This window comes from Podarcis cretensis, assembly GCF_951804945.1.
Source record: "Podarcis cretensis genome assembly, chromosome: 2".
NCBI lineage: Eukaryota > Metazoa > Chordata > Lepidosauria > Squamata > Lacertidae > Podarcis > Podarcis cretensis.
Window position 1 is genome coordinate 8,542,745 of NC_137171.1, and position 17,576 is coordinate 8,560,320.

Sequence of the window (17,576 nt, forward strand, 5' to 3'; positions counted from 1 at the left end):
TAGGTGAAAACTTACTCTGTGATCTTGTGATTCCTGCATTGCAGGCTGTTAGGAAAGAGGACCTAGACTAGAGCATGAGACTCTTAATTTCAGGGTTGTGGGTTTGAGCCCCATGTTGGGGAAAAGACTCCTGCATTGTGGGGGTTGCCAACAAAGGTCCGTATAGTTAAAGCCATGGTTTTCCCAGTAGTGATGTATGGAAGTGAGAGCTGGACCATCAAGAAGGCTGATTGCCAAAGAATTGATGCTTTTGAATTATGGTGCTGGAGGAGACTCTTGAGAGTCCCATGGACTGCAAGAAGATCAAACCGATCCATTCGGAAGGAAATCAGCCCTGAGTGCTCACTGGAAGGACAGATCCTGAAGCTGAGGCTCCAATACTTTGGCCACCTCATGAGAAGAGAAGACTCCCTGGAAAAGACCCTGATGCTGGGAAAGATGGAGGAGAAGGGGACGACAGAGGACGAGATGGTTGGACAGTGTTCTCGAAGCTACCAGCATGAGTTTGACTAAACTGCGGGAGGCAGTGGAAGACAGGAGTGCCTGGCGTGCTCTGGTCCATGGGGTCACGAAGAGTCGGACACGACTAAACAACAACAACAAAGGACTCCAATCCATCTGTAGTTCTTTTGAGAAACAGCACATCAAACAGTAGTATTTTAGAACAACATACACTACATGCAAGCATTTCTGATAAGGTCCTGTGAACAAGGATTAAAAACCCAGCACTAGAAAGTGAAGTGAGTGCACATTAAACCGGAGTATGAACACAGCCTCTGTTAAAGGAGTGAGGCAGTCTCTGCCTGGCTCCACAGTGTCCCTGCCGTTTCTTCTACAGAAGTAAATCCCAACAAGAAAAATTGCTGAATTTTGGACAGCTCTGACATTGTCACCAATAGGAATCATTCAGAGGATGCAATATGTTTCTGTGCATACAGGTTTGCAGGGGTATTTGGAATCAGCAAGTCTTTCCCATCCACCCTAACCTGCCATATTGACAAGCATTATGGCCCTGTGAGCGGACCCATGAAAGCACACTTTGTGTGTTCTCGAAGCTACCAGCATGAGTTGGACCAAACTGCGGGAGGCAGTGGAAGACAGGAGTGCCTGGCGTGCTCTGGTCCATGGGATCACGAAGAGTCGGACACGACTGAACGACTAAACAACAACAAATGGTGGGGGGTGGGGGGGAATTGTAAGAACTGATTTGAGCTGGAAGGGACCCCGAGGGTCATCTAGCCCAACCCCGCCTGCAATGCAGGAGTCTCGCTAAAGCATCCATAGCAGGTGGCCATCCAACTTCTGCTTAAAAACTTCCAGGGAAGGAGAGCCCACCACCTCTCGTGGCGGTCTGTTGCCGCCAGGAAGTGCTGCAACCGCCAGAAAAGCAGCTCAAACGTCGCCATGGAAACAGGCAGGAGCGCCCCGGGCACCGCTGGCCCTTTAAGGCGGAGGGCGCGACGCGATGACGCGCGTCTCCCGCGACTCCTGTCCACTGGGTGCTCCACGTGGCTCCGGCGCTGTGATCGCGATGGAGGGGCCCGTCGCGGCAAAGGCGCCGCCGCCGCCGCCGCCGCAGAAGCGCTTCTACCGGCAGAGAGCGCATTCCAACCCGCTGGCGGATCACACGCTGCGCTAGTGAGTGCGGGCGGGATAGGGAAGCAGCAACAACCCCGCGATCGCCCCTCTTCCGGGCTCCCACCCTCGCCGCCCGTTTCTGTAGGCTCCCCACGGGCTCACAGAGACGTTTGTCCGCTTTGCCGGCCGCACCCCGATTTTGCCGTTCTGACGTGTTTTGCTGTTGAATTCCCTGGGGCTCCCTTCTGAGTGAGGCTCCCGTGTCGAAATTCGCACCTCCCGCCCCTTGACTCAGGGAATATAGGCCCCATAGGGAGTCAGACCGCGCATTGGTCTGTTCGGACCGGTATTGTCTCTTATGAATGACAGAGGAATCTCTGCGGCTTTCCCAGTATTGCAACTGGAGTTGCTTTCGTGGGAGGGGATAAGGAACCTGGGGGGTTTCTGCATGCAAAACATGGGCCACTAGTCTGGCTTACCTGCTTCTTGGGCAGACGTTTTCGTGATCTCTAATTTCTAGGGAATCTAACCTTCCAGATGTTGTTGGACCTTCCAGATGTTGTTGGACCTTCCAGATGTTGTTGGCCAGCAATATCTGGGGGTGGGGGCTCTAGTTCCTCATCCCTGCTCTAGAGTTTATATTCATCAGTGACAAACTGTCTTGGTGCACCCCTCTTCATGGTGAACTGTGAGATGATGGCACTGCAGTCCTACATACATGTTTGCTCAAAAGCAAGCCCCATTGAATTCAGCTGTAATGGTCTGGTTCTAACTCTGCTTAGAAACAAGGCTCCTTGATATCAGTGGCCTGCCTGGCACATAAGGTAAAGTTAAAGGGACCTCTGACCATTAGGTCCAGTCATGGACGACTCTGGGGTTGCGGCGCTCATCTCGCTTTATCAGCCGAGGGAGCCGGCGTACAGCTTCCGGGTCATGTGGCCAGCATGACTAAGCCGCTTCTGGCGAACCAGAGCAGCGCACGGAAATGCCGTTTACCTTCCCTCCGGAGCAGTACCTATTTATCTACTTGCACTTTGACGTCCTTTCAAACTGCTAGGTTGGCAGGAGCAGGGACCAAGCAACGGGAGCCCACCCTGTCGCGGGGATTCAAACCGCCGACCTTCTGATCGGCAAGTCCTAGGCTCTGTGGTTTAACCCACAGCACGACCCGCGTCCCTTGCACATAACGCTTCACTATTGTTCTTCAACAAACTGCAACTTGTCCTACAAACTGTGGTTTGTTTCTCCCAAGTTTGTCCTGTTTTGCCTTGTGTCTTTTTAACTCGGTGAGCTATGGACAAGGAAGAGTGCTGTGTTCACACCTAATGCCAAGCCACAGTTAAAACAAGCTAAGGTGTGTAAGCCAACATCGATCCGTCACTTCAGATCATGGTTTGATTTGGAAGCAGACAAACCATAGTTAAGCTGCTGGGCAAGGTTTGCAAGTAAACCTAAAGCATGATTTATGTAACTTTAGTTTAATAAGCTATGGCTTTATGTTATATGGGAACCAGACCAATGGGACTTGCTTCCAAGTAAGGATACCTAAAGCTCATGCACGCTTGTTTGGGCATATTGATAATTGAATGAAAGGGAGCTTCTCTGTGTGCGTGTGCATATGACTGAGGCAGCATATATTGTAGTCTGCAGCGCAGTTATGTCTTTACTTGAAGGTAAGCATCATTGCATTCAGTGGGACTTGCTCACAAGTTAAGCGTGCCTTAATACAATTCATGTACAAAGCAATTTCCGGTGACAGTAATTTCCAGTGACATCAATGGAACTTGCTTCCAAATAATTGTGGTTAGAATTTGACTGTAGTCCCCTAAATTTTATTGTCTGGATCTCCCTCCCCCCTTCTTCCAGATGGACAAATTGTCATTTTCCTTGTTTACGACATAAGTCTTTGGAATGTTTCCGGAGATGCAAATCATGGGAATATTTCTCTGTGTCAACATTATATGATGCATGCCAGCCCTGACTTCTTGCCCAATTCAGTTAATGAAACCTGTAATAAATTGTGTCCCACAGAAGTTGTTCCTCGTGGTTGCCTCTTGGGAAAACAGCCATTGTTGCTTCATACCAAAATACTAGGTTTATAATCTGATAACTGTAGCATATAACAACAATGCAGGTTATATACACACCATACATTTAAAGTACATTGCTCCCCCTCAAAGAATCTTGGGAACTGTAGTTTACACTTCACAGAGTTACAATTCCCAGCATCCTAAACAAACTATAATTCTCTCTCTCTCTCTCTCTATTTTTTTTTTTTTGGGGGGGGGGGTGATCTTGTACTTTAAATGTATGGTGTGTCTGCAGCCTTAGTCTGCAATCTCCATTTCCCACTTTTTCGGTCACCCATTTGTTTGTGTAATTACCTTGCCTGGTGCAGAGTTCTGGAGATGGCTTGCCACTATTTTGTGACATTTTAGTTGGTCTTAATAAATGAATTGCCCAACTGCAAGGTTTTTTGCCTCATATGTACCAATACATATTACCTTGGGTGGTGGTTTTTCTAGGGTCAATGTATAATTACTGTTCTGCACTCTTACTTCATGAAGTCCTCTGGTTTCTTTCCTGATAGTCCTGCCAAGCCTGAAGAAATGGACTGGTCAGAGATCTACCCGGAGTTTTTTGCTCCTTTAACTGCAGACAACCAACACGATGACCTGAAGGATGCAGAAGAGAGAACTAAGCCTGCGTCTCAAGTAGAGTTTGCTGATATCGGCTGCGGTTATGGGGGCTTGCTTGGTAATTTCTCCCCAATGAGAGTTAGCTGATGGTTAAGGTTTCTCTACAGGTTAAAGGTAAAGCTAAAGGAACCCCTGGTCATTAGGTCCAGTCGTGACCGACTCTGGGGTTGCGGTGCCCATCTCGCTTTATTGGCTGAGGGAGCCGGCGTACAGCTTCTGGGTCAAGTGGCCAGCATGACTAAGTCGCTTCTGGCAAACCAGAGCAGTGTACAGAAACACCGTTTACCTTCCCGCCGGAGCGGTACCTATTTATCTACTTGCACTTTGACGTGCTTTTGAACTGCTAGGTTGGCAGGAGCAGGGACCGAGCAATGGGATTTGAACCGCCGACCTTCTGATCGGCAAGTCCTAGGCTCTGTGGTTTAACCCACAGCGCCACCCGCGTCCCATCTCTACGGGTTACAAGCCTGTAAAAGACTATAAAACAATCCTTTTCAAATGCTTTCCTTCTCTCCCTGGTCTGTGACAGCTGTTTATTCAGAAACCATAGTAGGAGGGAGGAAGCGGGAGAGATTGGACAAATAAGAGTATTTTTTCCTTGTTTTTCATTTTGCAAGGTTTCAGGGGTTTTCCTGGGGTAAAAATTCTGTGGTCAGGAATGCATTAGAAATTTCCCCATAGGAATCAGTGGAAATCATCGACTTGTCATGTGAATGCTTGCCTAACAAATGATTTCCTGAGAACGCATCGTGTTTTGGATAGCGAGACCCTGTGCATTTTGTTGTATTGCAGTTTGAATTCTATACCATAAAATGCAATATATGAGAAATAGAAGAACTGATGGAAACACAATTGAGAACCATACAGTATCTAGCACAGTGCATTACAATGGCTACAACAGGCAGAGAAATCATTAGGTGGTCTGCCAAGTCCATCTGCAATTTTCAAGGGGTCTGCGTAGAACACATTTGAGTTAGAGTTTCCATTCATGTTGGAGGAAAGAAAGAAAGCAAATGGGGTGGATGCTGGTAGTATTTTCTGCATTTGTAGCTGGCGGTACTGTAATTCCACAGCCTGAGAATTAAAACAAAATAAAAAAATTCCTTCCAGTAGCACCTTAAAGAACAACTAAGTTAGTTCTTGGTATGAGCTTTCGTGTGCGTGCACGCTTCTTCAGATACCTATCTGTAGCCTGAGAATTGTCAGCCTTCATTTGAAAAAGCAAGTGTGCAGTCCTCATGGATGTGAGGAGAAGCCTCAAAAGATGCAGGCTGTGACTGATGTAATCTTGGAACCCAGAGATTCTAGTGATCAGGAGCAGACAGCTCTTTTTATCCTTCCTCATAATTAGTAGAAGCAGAATAATTTATTGAGATGGCGACACATCTGCTTCATTTGGCAAACAGATGTTCGCCGTGGAATTCCCAGTGAGAAATGTGTCATTTATTAAGCATGAATAGGCCCTGGCTCTTACGAAGACTGTTGTCTATATTTTTAGAATTCATTCTTGCTGATTCACAGTGATCGGAAGGCGATGGATTGATTTCTACTGTGGTGTTTTCCTTATAATGAGGGCGGCTATCATGCGACAGTCTGAGTTTATAAAGAGTCATGATCTGCCAGTTATCTACATTAAAAAAACACACGAAAAACCCTTTACTCAGGAAAGAAGCTTGCGGCAAGTTTTTCACATGATTAATTGTCGCTCCTTGACCATCTTGTGAATCCACAGACAGGAATGTGTTGGATGGAGGTAAAAAGAACTGCAATCTGAATTGAAAGTTAGTCCCACTGAATTCAGGGAAGTTACAGCCCCCTATTTGCATGGAAATCATGAGTTCAGTGGGACTCGCTTCCCACTGCAATCTTATCTCTTAGCCCCCAAATAGCGTCTAGGATTGAGTCTTTGTTCTTAAGTGTCCTCCAGATGTTTTGGACATTTGTGCTGACTGGGACTGATAGGCATCCAAAACATCTGGATGGCAGCAGGTTGGGGAAGTCTGCCCTCCATGAAACTAAGGCTGTAGTTCTGTGTGTGCTCTTTCCTTGGAGCAAGCTGGACCGAACGCAGCTGGACTGCTTTCCAAGTCAGCCTGCATAAGACCAGGCTTGCATAATCCTACACGCACTTCCTTGTGTGTTATGTTCCTCTGAAATTAGTGGGATTTACTTCCTAGGAAATACGCATAGGGTTGCGCTGTGTTCCTCAATCGGTGTCACTCCATGTGCTTAAATTCATTGCTGGCCATTCTTGTTTTCCACATTTCTTTGTCCTCTCTTAACACTGAAATTTAAACAGCAAGTTTTGCAAAGCATCGTCTAAACAATGTTTTGCAATAATAATAATTTATTATTTGTACCCCGCCCATTTGGCTGGGTTTCCCTAGTCACCCTGGGAGGCTTTCAACAGAGCATTAAAAACAGAATAAAACTTCAAACTTTAAAAATTTCCCTAAGCACTGGAGGTAGCCAACCCGGTGCCCTCCAGTGTTTTTGGGACTACAGCTCCCAGCATCCTTGACCTCTGGCCATGTTGAGTGGGGCTGATGGGAGTTGTAGTCCAAAGAATCTGGAGGCTTTCACTTGGGCTACCCCTGCCTTATGTGATAACAGTAAAGGCACACACTGAGAATGTTGAGAATGCTACAAAAAGTGGACCATAGCCGGTTTTGGGTGGACTTCCCCTCTCCTAGTAGTGCTAAACTTTGTAGACCTTGCTCTGCTCTAGCAAGAAACTCCTGTGTTCTTAAGCAAGAGGATATAGCAAGCTCATACTCTGGTTAGTTACGCTGTTTTCTATTAAGAGATTTTCACATCGTGTCCTTTGCTTTGGAAATTTGCATCATATTTGTTGACCGTCAACATTCTAGTAAAGAAATTATGAGTAGGCCTACTCTTGGCAGGCCTGGTCCTAGCTAAGCTTACTGAAGAAGGAAGTCCCATATATTTCCATGGACTTCTAAACAGAGGAATGATGCAAAGACAGTGTAAGAAAAGGAAGTTAAGTCTAGCAGAGGGGTTAGAAAGCATCTCTTTGGCTTTGAAATGTGGAGTTGCAGGGGGAGCAGGGAGATAAAGCATCTTTGACTTTATGGCCACCTTGTGCTGATTTTATTGAACAAGATTTATATATATAGAAGAACCTCTGCCGTCTTAAGTTACTGACTGGCTGTTCTCTTTTGCAGTTGCACTGTCTCCCCTGTTTCCCAAGACTTTAATGCTGGGTCTGGAAATCCGAGTGAAGGTCTCCGATTATGTGCGGGACAGGATCCAGTCTCTGAGAGCATCTCACCCCGGGCAGTTCCAGAACATCGGCTGCGTCCGCAGCAATGCCATGAAACACCTGCCCAACTTTTTCCGCAAGGGGCAGGTGAGTTTCCAAAGAGTGTCTCTCCCCATTTGGAGTTTTAAAAATTATTTGTGTACACACTTTTAAAGACAACTGTGACGCTCCTGCCCTGGACATTTGAGGTTCTCGCTGTTTCCTCCGAAAGAGAAACCTCTGTCATCTGTTGCTGCTTTTTCATGGATCTTTAGGATAGATCCTTGTGTTTTAAAAAACAATGTCCCATACAAAATTGCTTTGTCCTGTCGGACTGTTGGTGATATCTATTACAGAGATAAGGAATCTGTGGCCCCCCCTTTTTTTTTTGCTGGACTCTGGCTGTGTACACATAATGCATTTAAAGTACAGTGGTACCTCAGGTTAAGTACTTAATTCGTTCCGGAGGTCCGTACTTAACCTGAAACTGTTCTTAACCTGAATCACCACTTTAGCTAATGGGGCCTCCTGCTGCCGCCGCGCTGCCGAAGCACAATTCCTGTTCTCATCCTGAAGCAAAGTTCTTAACCTGAAGCACTATTTCTGGGTTAGCGGAGTCTGTAACCTGAAGCGTATGTAACCTGAAGCGTATGTAACCTGACGTACCACTGTACATTTAAAGCATGTGGCTTCCCCCAAAAAATCATGGGAACTGTAGTTCACCCCCTCAGCGCTACAGTTCCAGCAACCCTTAACAAACTACAAATCCCATGGTTCTTTGGGGGGAAATATGGTGGGTGCACGGTCTATAATTCCCACCATGGCCAGTGGTCAGGGATGTTGGGAGTTGTAGTTCAACAACATCAGGAGGCCCATAGGCTTCTCATCCCAGCTCTAGTCTAATGGTTCACCAAGGCTTCACTGAGGTCCTCCCCAGTTGTGCTGCCCAAGGTTTTGTTTATCTGGCGGTGCATCCAGAGTTTGATTCTGGAGCTTTCTACAGGCAGAATGTGTGACCTCCCGCTGAGTGCCAGTCTCATTCCTTTGGGGACGGGAGGGAGACAACAAAGTCTTTGTTGGCCCTGGATATTCCCTAGCAGGCCAAATGCAGATTAGGGGTTTTGTTTAATTTGCAGGCTGCTGACAGGCTAACCTCTTCCATTCCTTCTGGTGGTGAGGCATCTCTTTCTTGTTCTTTTTTGCATAAAATCCAGCTGCGCAAAATGTTTTTCCTCTTCCCCGATCCTCATTTCAAGAAGACGAAGCACAAATGGCGGATTATCAGCACCACTTTGCTGGCAGAATACGCCTATGTTCTCTGCGAGGAGGTGAGTGCATTGCTCTCGAGGGTGGTCTAGCCTCTTCCGAGCCCCTTTCAACAGAACCATGCTCAGAGCAGCTCACAAACAACCTGCAGAATAAAATGCAACAACATTTCAAGGCAAAAACCAAAAGAGACAGACAATTTAGGCCAAAAGCACACTAATATCAATAGGGCAAACAAACATCTCACATTAATAAACACTGAATGCAAAACATTTTCCATCTACTGCAAGGGCAGTAGTTTTTGTTTGTTTGGTTGTTGTTTTTTTCAATATCTCCCATATGTCTACTAACATCTCTGGTGGTCATTTGCGGTCTAAGGAGTGCAGGGGAAGAAGCAGTAACTTTTTGACACTTCCTTGCTGGAGGCTCTTATTACTTAGCATATACAGCCAGGCATCCATTTTGGGGATCCTGTGGCCTGCCAGAAGTCGCTGAACTACAACTCCCATCAGCCTCGGTGAGCATTGTCAGTGGCTGGGAATGATGGCCGTTGTAGTTCAGCAACATCTGTCAGTTTGCATTTCTTAGTGCGGAAAGTATTGATCTGATGTGTAGAGATCTTTCCTATTCTAATTAATTCAAGAGGGTTCTGGAAGCTTCTCTGTGTGAAAGAAAGAAGCAGAAGGTTCATGATGTTTGGGTTATACCTTCGGAGAAGCAGAGTACAGCTGATTTAAACTGCTTAATCTGTTAAGATCATGCTGGCTATAAAGGTAGGACCAGAAGGAGCCTGGGTTTCACTTTCACCTTCTATCTCTTTTACTTCTGATGTGGTGTTCTGTACATAGATAGTGTTAAGGTTTAGTCTTATTATAAGTTATTGTTCGTTAAGTCTGCTGCAACTGGATTTCTTATGGGCAGTGCCAATCCTGAATGCACTGGATTTGTGACCATTATGCTCATTTGCCTTCAGTAGGAGTAAAGCTCTGCTGAATGGAATATCAATTGCCTCTGGTCTTTTTTGGTGGTGCAACGTGTTTTAAGTTTTTACTCTGCTAACTATATGTTGGAATCTGCTCTGGATCAATATTGAGTAGAATTCCATGACAGTTTTCTGGATGACCTCTGTCTGAGAGGTGAGCCACTATTAGCCAGAGTAGACAGGCAATCTGACCAGGTAATAAACCAGCTACCTAGGATTGGGCTAGCAGCCCATGAGACCTGGGAGCATGCCCTGGAACCGCCCCAATTCCCAGGTACCGTATTTTTCGCTCTATAACACGCACCCGACCATAACACGCACGTAGTTTTTAGAGGAGGAAAATCCGTAGGCATGCCACCAGTACGCATTCCCTCCACAACATGCACAGACATTTCCCCTTACTTTCTAGGAGGAAAAAAGTGAGTGTTATGGTGCAAAAAATACGGTATTTCTCCAGGATGTCAGGCAGATGCATGGGGGTTCCATGGCAGCTGAATTTGGTGAGCGATGGGCTCCATGAAGAGGGACAGTGAAGGTTTTGGAGGTGCTTCTTTTGGGGTGTGTTGCGTCACAGAGGTCTCTGTCTAGACATTCCCTTCCACCTCAGCATTCCAAGAGGATGCGTGAACGGAGGAGGAATGTGTCTGCCCTCCGGCTTAGACGCCCTTCTGTGCTAATTGAGTACTTCCTGAGGGTAGGCCTTCCCAGAGTAAGCTACGCCATCTTCATACAAATAATTACTCTCTTTTATCAAAACTCCAGGTGCGTCATTGTGCCCGGGAGCCTAGGGAAAAGCAAGACGCTCTGGATCGCTTGGGAATTTCACTCCCAAGATTTAGGGACGGGTGCTAATTAGTGCTGAAGGCAACACTGTCTTCCCAGCTCCTAGCAGGAGGCTTGTGCTGGCAAACTTCCTGGCAGCCGAGCGAGCATTGCGCCACTTCCAGCCCCTGACTTTGTCCTGGCAGCTTCTCCCCAGGGCACCCTGGCTGACTCTCCTTTCACCTGCCGGAGGGGTGGGCGGGAAAGATGGAGCGCATCCTTGCTGCTGCTGCTGCTGCTTCTTGCGTCGCCGCTTTTGGGGTTGCACGCAAAAGGGAGCCAGCCTTCGTGATGAATCAGCACCAGGCCTCACCCAGAGTCAGCGTGAGTCACCCCACAACTCTCCAGGTAGCTTTCCCAAGGCTAAGGAGGAGTCTGGCACAGCGCAAGAGTTGGCAGTGCAGCAGCGCCCTCAAGAATCGTGACGGCTGCAATTGCTGAGCCCTAGGCTGCAAGGAAGTTGGGGCTTCAGAATACCCAGTAATTACTCCTTTTCGGAAATGAGCCCAAGATCCAACTTTGAACAGGAAGCTTCCAGTGGTTTGGGAAAATCATTTTCTGTTGAAAACCTTCCCCCTCCATTTGCATTGGAATATTTTGCCCCAATCCCAAATAGCAAACTGTTCTGGCTTCTGTCCCATGTAAAGGTAAAGGTAAAGGGGGACCCCTGACCATTAGGTCCAGTCGTGACCGACTCTGGAGTTGCGGCGCTCATCTCGCTTTATTGGCTGAGGGAGCCGGCGTACAGCTTCCGGGTCATTATTAAGCCGCTTCTGGCGAACCAGAGCAGCGCACAGAAACGCCATTTACCTTCTCGCCGGAGCGGTACCTATTTATCTACTTGCACTTTGACGTGCTTTTGAACCGCTAGGTTGGCAGGAGCTGGGACTGAGCAACGGGAGCTCACTCCGTTGCGGGGATTCGAACCACCGACCTTCTGATCGGCAAGTCCTAGGCTCTGTGGTTTAACCCACAGCGCCACCCGCGTCCCTCTCTGTCCCATGTAGTGCTAAGCAATTGTCCTGTCAGCTTTCCTGCTTGCACAGTGGGACTTGCCCATCTCCCCCCCCCCACACACACACCATAAGCACCCCCAGATCTGTCCTGGGGCTTTCTCCAACCCTCCAGATCAGATTTGGGGAGCGGGGGAGTCCCATTACGCAAACAGAATAGAGAGTGTCCTCTGCATCCTACGTCCTTGTAACATCTTCCTTATCTCTGCCAGGGGCTCGTCTACACCATCACGGATGTGGAAGAGGTGCACAGGTGGATGGTGAAGCATTTCAGGGAACACCCGCTTTTTGAGCAGGTGTCCTTGAAAGAACTGGTAAGTGCAAGGGAGCGGGCACATCCGTGCAAGTGCATCATCTCTGATGTAAGGGATTTTTTGCAGTTCCAGACAGGCTTTCGAAGCAACCTGCATGAAAAGGTTTCGTAATTCTCCCAGGCTGCTCTCTTGGAATTAGCTCACCGCCCGATGAACTTCCAGGTTCCAGATATAACCTCTGTGGAAACCGCCCCAGTGACACATCGGCACTTGCACTTGCAATCTTAAATTTCAGCACTTCTTAAAAGCATACAGACCTAAAGAGGAGTAAAATGCAACAAACATGTAAGGGATCGCTGGAGCCAAATAAATGCATAAAAGTTTCATGGCATAAATCTTACATGTGCATGCCTAGAAGTCAGTCCTACTGAGTTGAGTGGGGTGTCTGCTCCTTGCTAAGTGTACACAGGATTGCACCCTTTGACGCAGATGTATAAAACAGGCCCTGAAGTAAAGTTTTTAATCCACAACAGTCTTCCTCTTTCTGCTGCACGTGTTCATTAACTTGTAGGAAAAACGAGAGAAATGTCCTGTTTTAAAGCTTCCCCACCCTGTAATTTGGGAATAGCTGGACTGATCCTGCCCCCTCCCTCCTCATTTTCACCCTGAGCCAACCTGTTCTTAGTTGCCCCGTTGTCTGAGCTCTGATGTACCAGTTAAAGCAGATTAACATCACCATCCCAATGAAACGCCATTCTGCAGCAGCCCCCAAATTCTATAGAGCAGAACAACAGTACGGATGTGTGCCATTCCAGCCCCGATCGTTTAATACTGGGAGCGCCAAAAGTCATCAGTGTTGAGGTGAGAAGCCACAACTGAAAGCTGAAGTGAAATGCAGAGGTGAAAACAGCCTCAATGGTTTTAAGAGGACTAGCGAAATAAAAAGAGGCGTTCAAAGCAGCAGGCAAGTCTCTCTGGAGGAGGGCATTCCCTGACTGGAGGGGGGCCCTGCTTAAAAGGCCCTCTTCCGTTTCCCCACTGTGATCTCAGGTTGTGGAAGTCCTTGAAGAAGTTCAGTTATTCCCCTTTACACTCTGTTGTGGTTAACATTTTTCTGTTGGGGTGCAGCCAAGGGAACGGGGGCAATTTGCAAGCCCCAGCTGTCTCCAGCGCAAACAGAAGTGGCAGGAGATGGCTGTGAGAGCATATCTACAAGCAGTTTATTCAGCATACATCAGGACAAAGGAAAAACACGTCTTCTCTCTTCGTGTCCAAGAGCAAGCAGCAAAAGCAATAGCAAAGCGGAAGTTCCCAGCAAGCTGTGCTGGAGTGTAAACAGACATGTGACACACAAGAGCTATGCTTATACTTAAGGTGGAACGGAATATCAATATCCTAACATTTTCAACCTGAGAGAGGCATTAAAGGTTGGCCCAAAAGGCCGGCGAATGTGCCCAAACTTGTCACAGATGCAGGCATATAACTCTCTCGGACACAAACACACAACTCATCCATGCTGTAGACTGAGAGGAGAGCTGTAAATTTATTGGTCCACTTCTATTGTGGGACAGTTTCCCCTTTTGGGGGTGTATGTGCAGAAATCGACTGTGGGGTGCAACGCTCATCTCCGTTTTCAGGCTGTGGGAGCAGGCGTTTGTCTGCAGACAGCTTTGGCATAGCAAGGTCTGTGCACTTTTATTTCCCCGCTCGGTGCAACTTAGTGCTAGATGGATAGTTTCAACTTCCACAGGGTGAAAGAGAAGTTCTCCCAGTGCTGTGTGTGTTTGTGTGTTGTGACTGTCCTTTTTTAATAAGCAGCCACATCTCCTCCTCCTCTCCCAACAGGCCAGTGATCCTATCGTCGGCCTCCTGGACACCTCAACTGAGGAAGGGAAGAAGGTCCAGAGGAACGGAGGCAAGACCTTCCCGGCTGTCTTCCGGCGCATCAGAGACACCACAGAGGAACAGGAAGCGCCAGGATCATGACCGGGGAATTTCCGGGGCCTGAGAAAATTCACGTCGTCCCAACTCGTGTGTCAAAAGGGAGGTGTTGGGGGCAGGGATTGCATCAAGAATGGGACGGACTCAACGCCTCTGGTCACGCTGGGGTCAGCCTTCTATTAACACAGCTGGGGATTCCCCTTCTGGGGTAACTCGGCTGAACGGTTGAGTAAGGGATTGCCTGCTTTGTTTGCTTCTTGTTTTGCCCGTAGAAGGACGGGGGTGCCTGGTCCCAGCTATACTGGGGTAAGCATCAGCCCCACGTAGCAGGATGAGTGATCCGGGAGGTGCCTCCCACTCCATTGAACCATCAGTCACTTTCATTTTGTGAATGAATAATAAACAGGAAGAAAGAACCATCAGGCGCTATGAGTTGTCAGGTCCAGCCTAGCTTCTGAGCTCAGCCCGCAGTTGTGCTTTGGAGTTGCAGTCTTCCATCTTCTTCCCCAGATCAGTGCCAGGTGTAAACCCCTGGCTCTTAGGGGTGGGGGTGTGTGTTAGAAAGAGAGCCCTGCCACAATGAGAACCTGTGCCAGATGATCAGCTGGGCTAAGACAACATGCACCTAACTCCCAGTGCAGAGAGCCTCAGATGGGGGAGATTCTGAAACTTGTCAGTCACCTATCTTTGAGTACTGTGGTCTTCTTGCAAGAATCATTCCGTCGCTAGTAGCCTAGATTGTAGGGGGATGACTGCAGTTGTTACCCATGTGCAGTAGGATAGCTTCTGCACACTCGACTTCTGTGAGCAATAATCATGACCAGAGTTCACTTTCCAGCCAGGGGGAGGTTGTGGAGCAAGGACTGGGGGCGCTGGGAGAGTCCAATGAGCCAGACAGAGAGGTCCAGAGAGCTGCATTTGGTCACTTAGGCCAAGTGGTTCCCCACGTCTGCATTTAGCTTATAGGGAACATGTCATTGCAAAGATGCTCCATAAATATACACTTGGATATGTCTCTGCCATGCATTACAGTGGAACCTTGGGTTGCGAACGTGATCCATGCGGGAGGCACGTTTGCAACCCGCGGCGCCGCGTCTGCGCATGACGCGATTCAGTGTTTCTGTGCAAAGCGCAATTTAGTGCTTCTGCACATGTGCGAGCGCCAAAACCCGGAAGTAACCCCTTTCTGGTACTTCCAGGTTTGGCACAGTCTGTAACCCGAAAACACGCAACCCGCAGCGTTCACAACCCAAGGTATGACTGTAATAATTTGCCCAAAGAGAATGTGACCTATAAATTAGGCAATATTTTCCATTGTTGATTCAGCTCTAACAAATAAGGGGGCAGGATTCCTACCACTGGAAATCCAAAGCAGCGCCCATGGATTTTGCATGTTTATTAAAGAACCAAAACCATTTCAAGCCAGCATCCATAAGGGCTAAGAACCTGTTTTTGAGAGCATCAAACCCAGGATGCTCAAGCTACCGTGGAACTGGGAGAATATACAGGGATGAATCTTTTCCCGAGGTTCCTTTCTCTCGGTAAATACATCGTTTCCTAAGGTGCATAAAAAGATTGCTAAGTCTGGAACCTTTGCCACGGTGCGATAATGAGTCATCGCCGAAGGGTAACGCAAGGTGGATAGGCTGTGCACATTCACAGAGCACTCCCCAAACTTCAGAGTTGCATGAGCTAAGCCTGAGTCATCCTTTTTTTTTCACTCGCCTCGTAAGCGGAGCCGGAACAGCCTGTTGTTTCTGCCCCAAGGGTGGTCTGCCTACTTGACGATTGGAGGGCTGCAGGTTGCCAAGTACCTGGTGTGACAAGCCGGGTAATTCCTAGCGCACAAGGGAACTTGGAACAGGACACATCCGGACTGGGATTTGAAGTCGCCTCCCTCCCCCCCACCCAATGCTCCAGACACGAGTGTGTGTATCATGCTGATAAGAGGAACCAAGATGATGTCACCTGACTTGGGTTTTTAAGGAAAAACCCCTTCCCAGTCCCACAGCTGGATTTGATTGGATGTTTGGGCTATAGTCCACTGTTTGCAGACACTGTCCTGCAGGGTTATTTGGCTCACCAAGCTGAAGCCAGCATCCCAAGGATCTTATAGCTGGGTGACGTCTGTTGGGGCCTATCGTTTTTTGTCTCCCGACAGATGTCTCCTGTCCGGCAGAGTGGGGGGGGGGGGGGCTCCTGAGGGGAGCAGGCAGGCAAGGCAGCCTTCCCCATTCACAGAGGCTGGCTGTGTCATTCAAACATACTGGCTCAGATGAGGTTCATTAGGGGAAGGAGGGATTCTTGGGGAATTTGAATTTCTGTGGAACCTGATGCTAGCAGATTTTTCAGAATGTAGTCGTCCTACACATGTATCCTTTCTCCAGATTTTGCAGTACCCTTTCTTAGCTTCCCTTACCCCCCAAAAAAGTACCAAAATGCATGAAATAAATTGTGCTGTTTAGGTATGCAGATTTTTGAGATGAGAATGCGCAATTAAAATATGTATTTAAATTTCAAAACAATGCTGTGGAGTTCTGTTATGTTTTTTTAGAAAGAAAGCACGGGTAAATATGGTAATGGGAAAGAACAGACTCAGGTCCCAACTGTGCCATATATTTAAAGCAGCGTGATATCGCTTTAAGCCGCCGAAGAATCTTGGGGACCTTAGTTTGCCAAGGGTGCTGACAGTTGTTAGAAGAGCCCTGTTCCTCTCACAAAATTCCCAGAGTTCCCTGGGACAATGCATTGGCTGTTAAACCACTCTGGAAATTGTAGTTCTGGGAGGGGAATAGGGGTCTCCCAACAACTCTTGGGACGCAGGTGGCGCTGTGGGTTAAAGCCTCAGCGCCTAGGACTTGCCGATCGAAAGGTCGGCGGTTCGAATCCCTGCGGCGGGGTGTGCTCCCGCTGCTCGGTCCCAGCGCCTGCCAACCTAGCAGTTCGAAAGCACCTCCGGGTGCAAGTAGATAAATAGGGACCGCTTACCAGCGGGAAGGTAAACGGCGTTTCCGTGTGCGGCTCTGGCTCTGGCCAGAGCAGCGATGTCACGCTGGCCACGTGACCCGGAAGTGTCTCCGGACAGCGCTGGCCCCTGGCCTCTTAAGTGAGATGGGCGCACAACCCCAGAGTCTGTCAAGACTGGCCCGTACGGGCAGGGGTACCTTTACCTTTTTAACAACTCTTGAACCACAGTTCCCAGGATTTGGGAGCAGAAGCCACAACGGTTTAAAGTCGTGTCGCACAGCTTTAAATGCATAGTGCAATTGGGGGCAAAGGAAGGAACGCATATGAATTTGTTGTGGTCTGGAAATGGACTGATCCTTCCATCCCAAAGTAGAAGGGGGATGTGAGGCCAGGAGAAGTGGCTGCTACATCAAGGCTAAATGTACACGTCTGGAATAATTTCAGTTTGCAAAGGGGTGCCCCCACCCCCACTACAATCCTATCCTTACTTGGTCCCAATGGGACTTACTTCTGTGTAGACAGGCCCTTATAGGATGTCAGTGCTTCAAGAGGAAGGAATCCCTAGCGCTGCCCCTAACATAGAACGTGGCTCCATTTAGTGTCTGTGGCTATGATTTACTCACTTAAAACTTTTACATTCTGCCTTTCCATTGAAAAACAAGAGGTCCACAAGGAGATGGACAAATATTAAAGCCCAGTAGGGCTTTAATTTGTGTGGTTAGTTTTATCTCCAGCCATGGGGGAAGCCCAGTCAGATAAAGGAATGTTCTGTGGGGGAGAGGGAAGATATTT

General features: G+C 48.0%; 1 protein-coding gene across 1 annotated transcript; it reads left to right on the forward strand.

The window, feature by feature from the left end:
* Positions 1-1,465: 1,465 nt before the first annotated feature.
* On the forward strand, positions 1,466-16,342 carry METTL1 (methyltransferase 1, tRNA methylguanosine; the record flags this gene model as incomplete). Its single annotated transcript, XM_079966896.1, has 6 exons — positions 1,466-1,638; positions 4,169-4,335; positions 7,463-7,647; positions 8,754-8,867; positions 11,835-11,936; positions 13,722-16,342. 6 exons carry the CDS (start codon positions 1,466-1,468, stop codon positions 13,860-13,862), a joined length of 882 nt encoding a protein of 293 aa, XP_079823022.1. The 3' UTR covers positions 13,863-16,342.
* Positions 16,343-17,576: the final 1,234 nt, after the last annotated feature.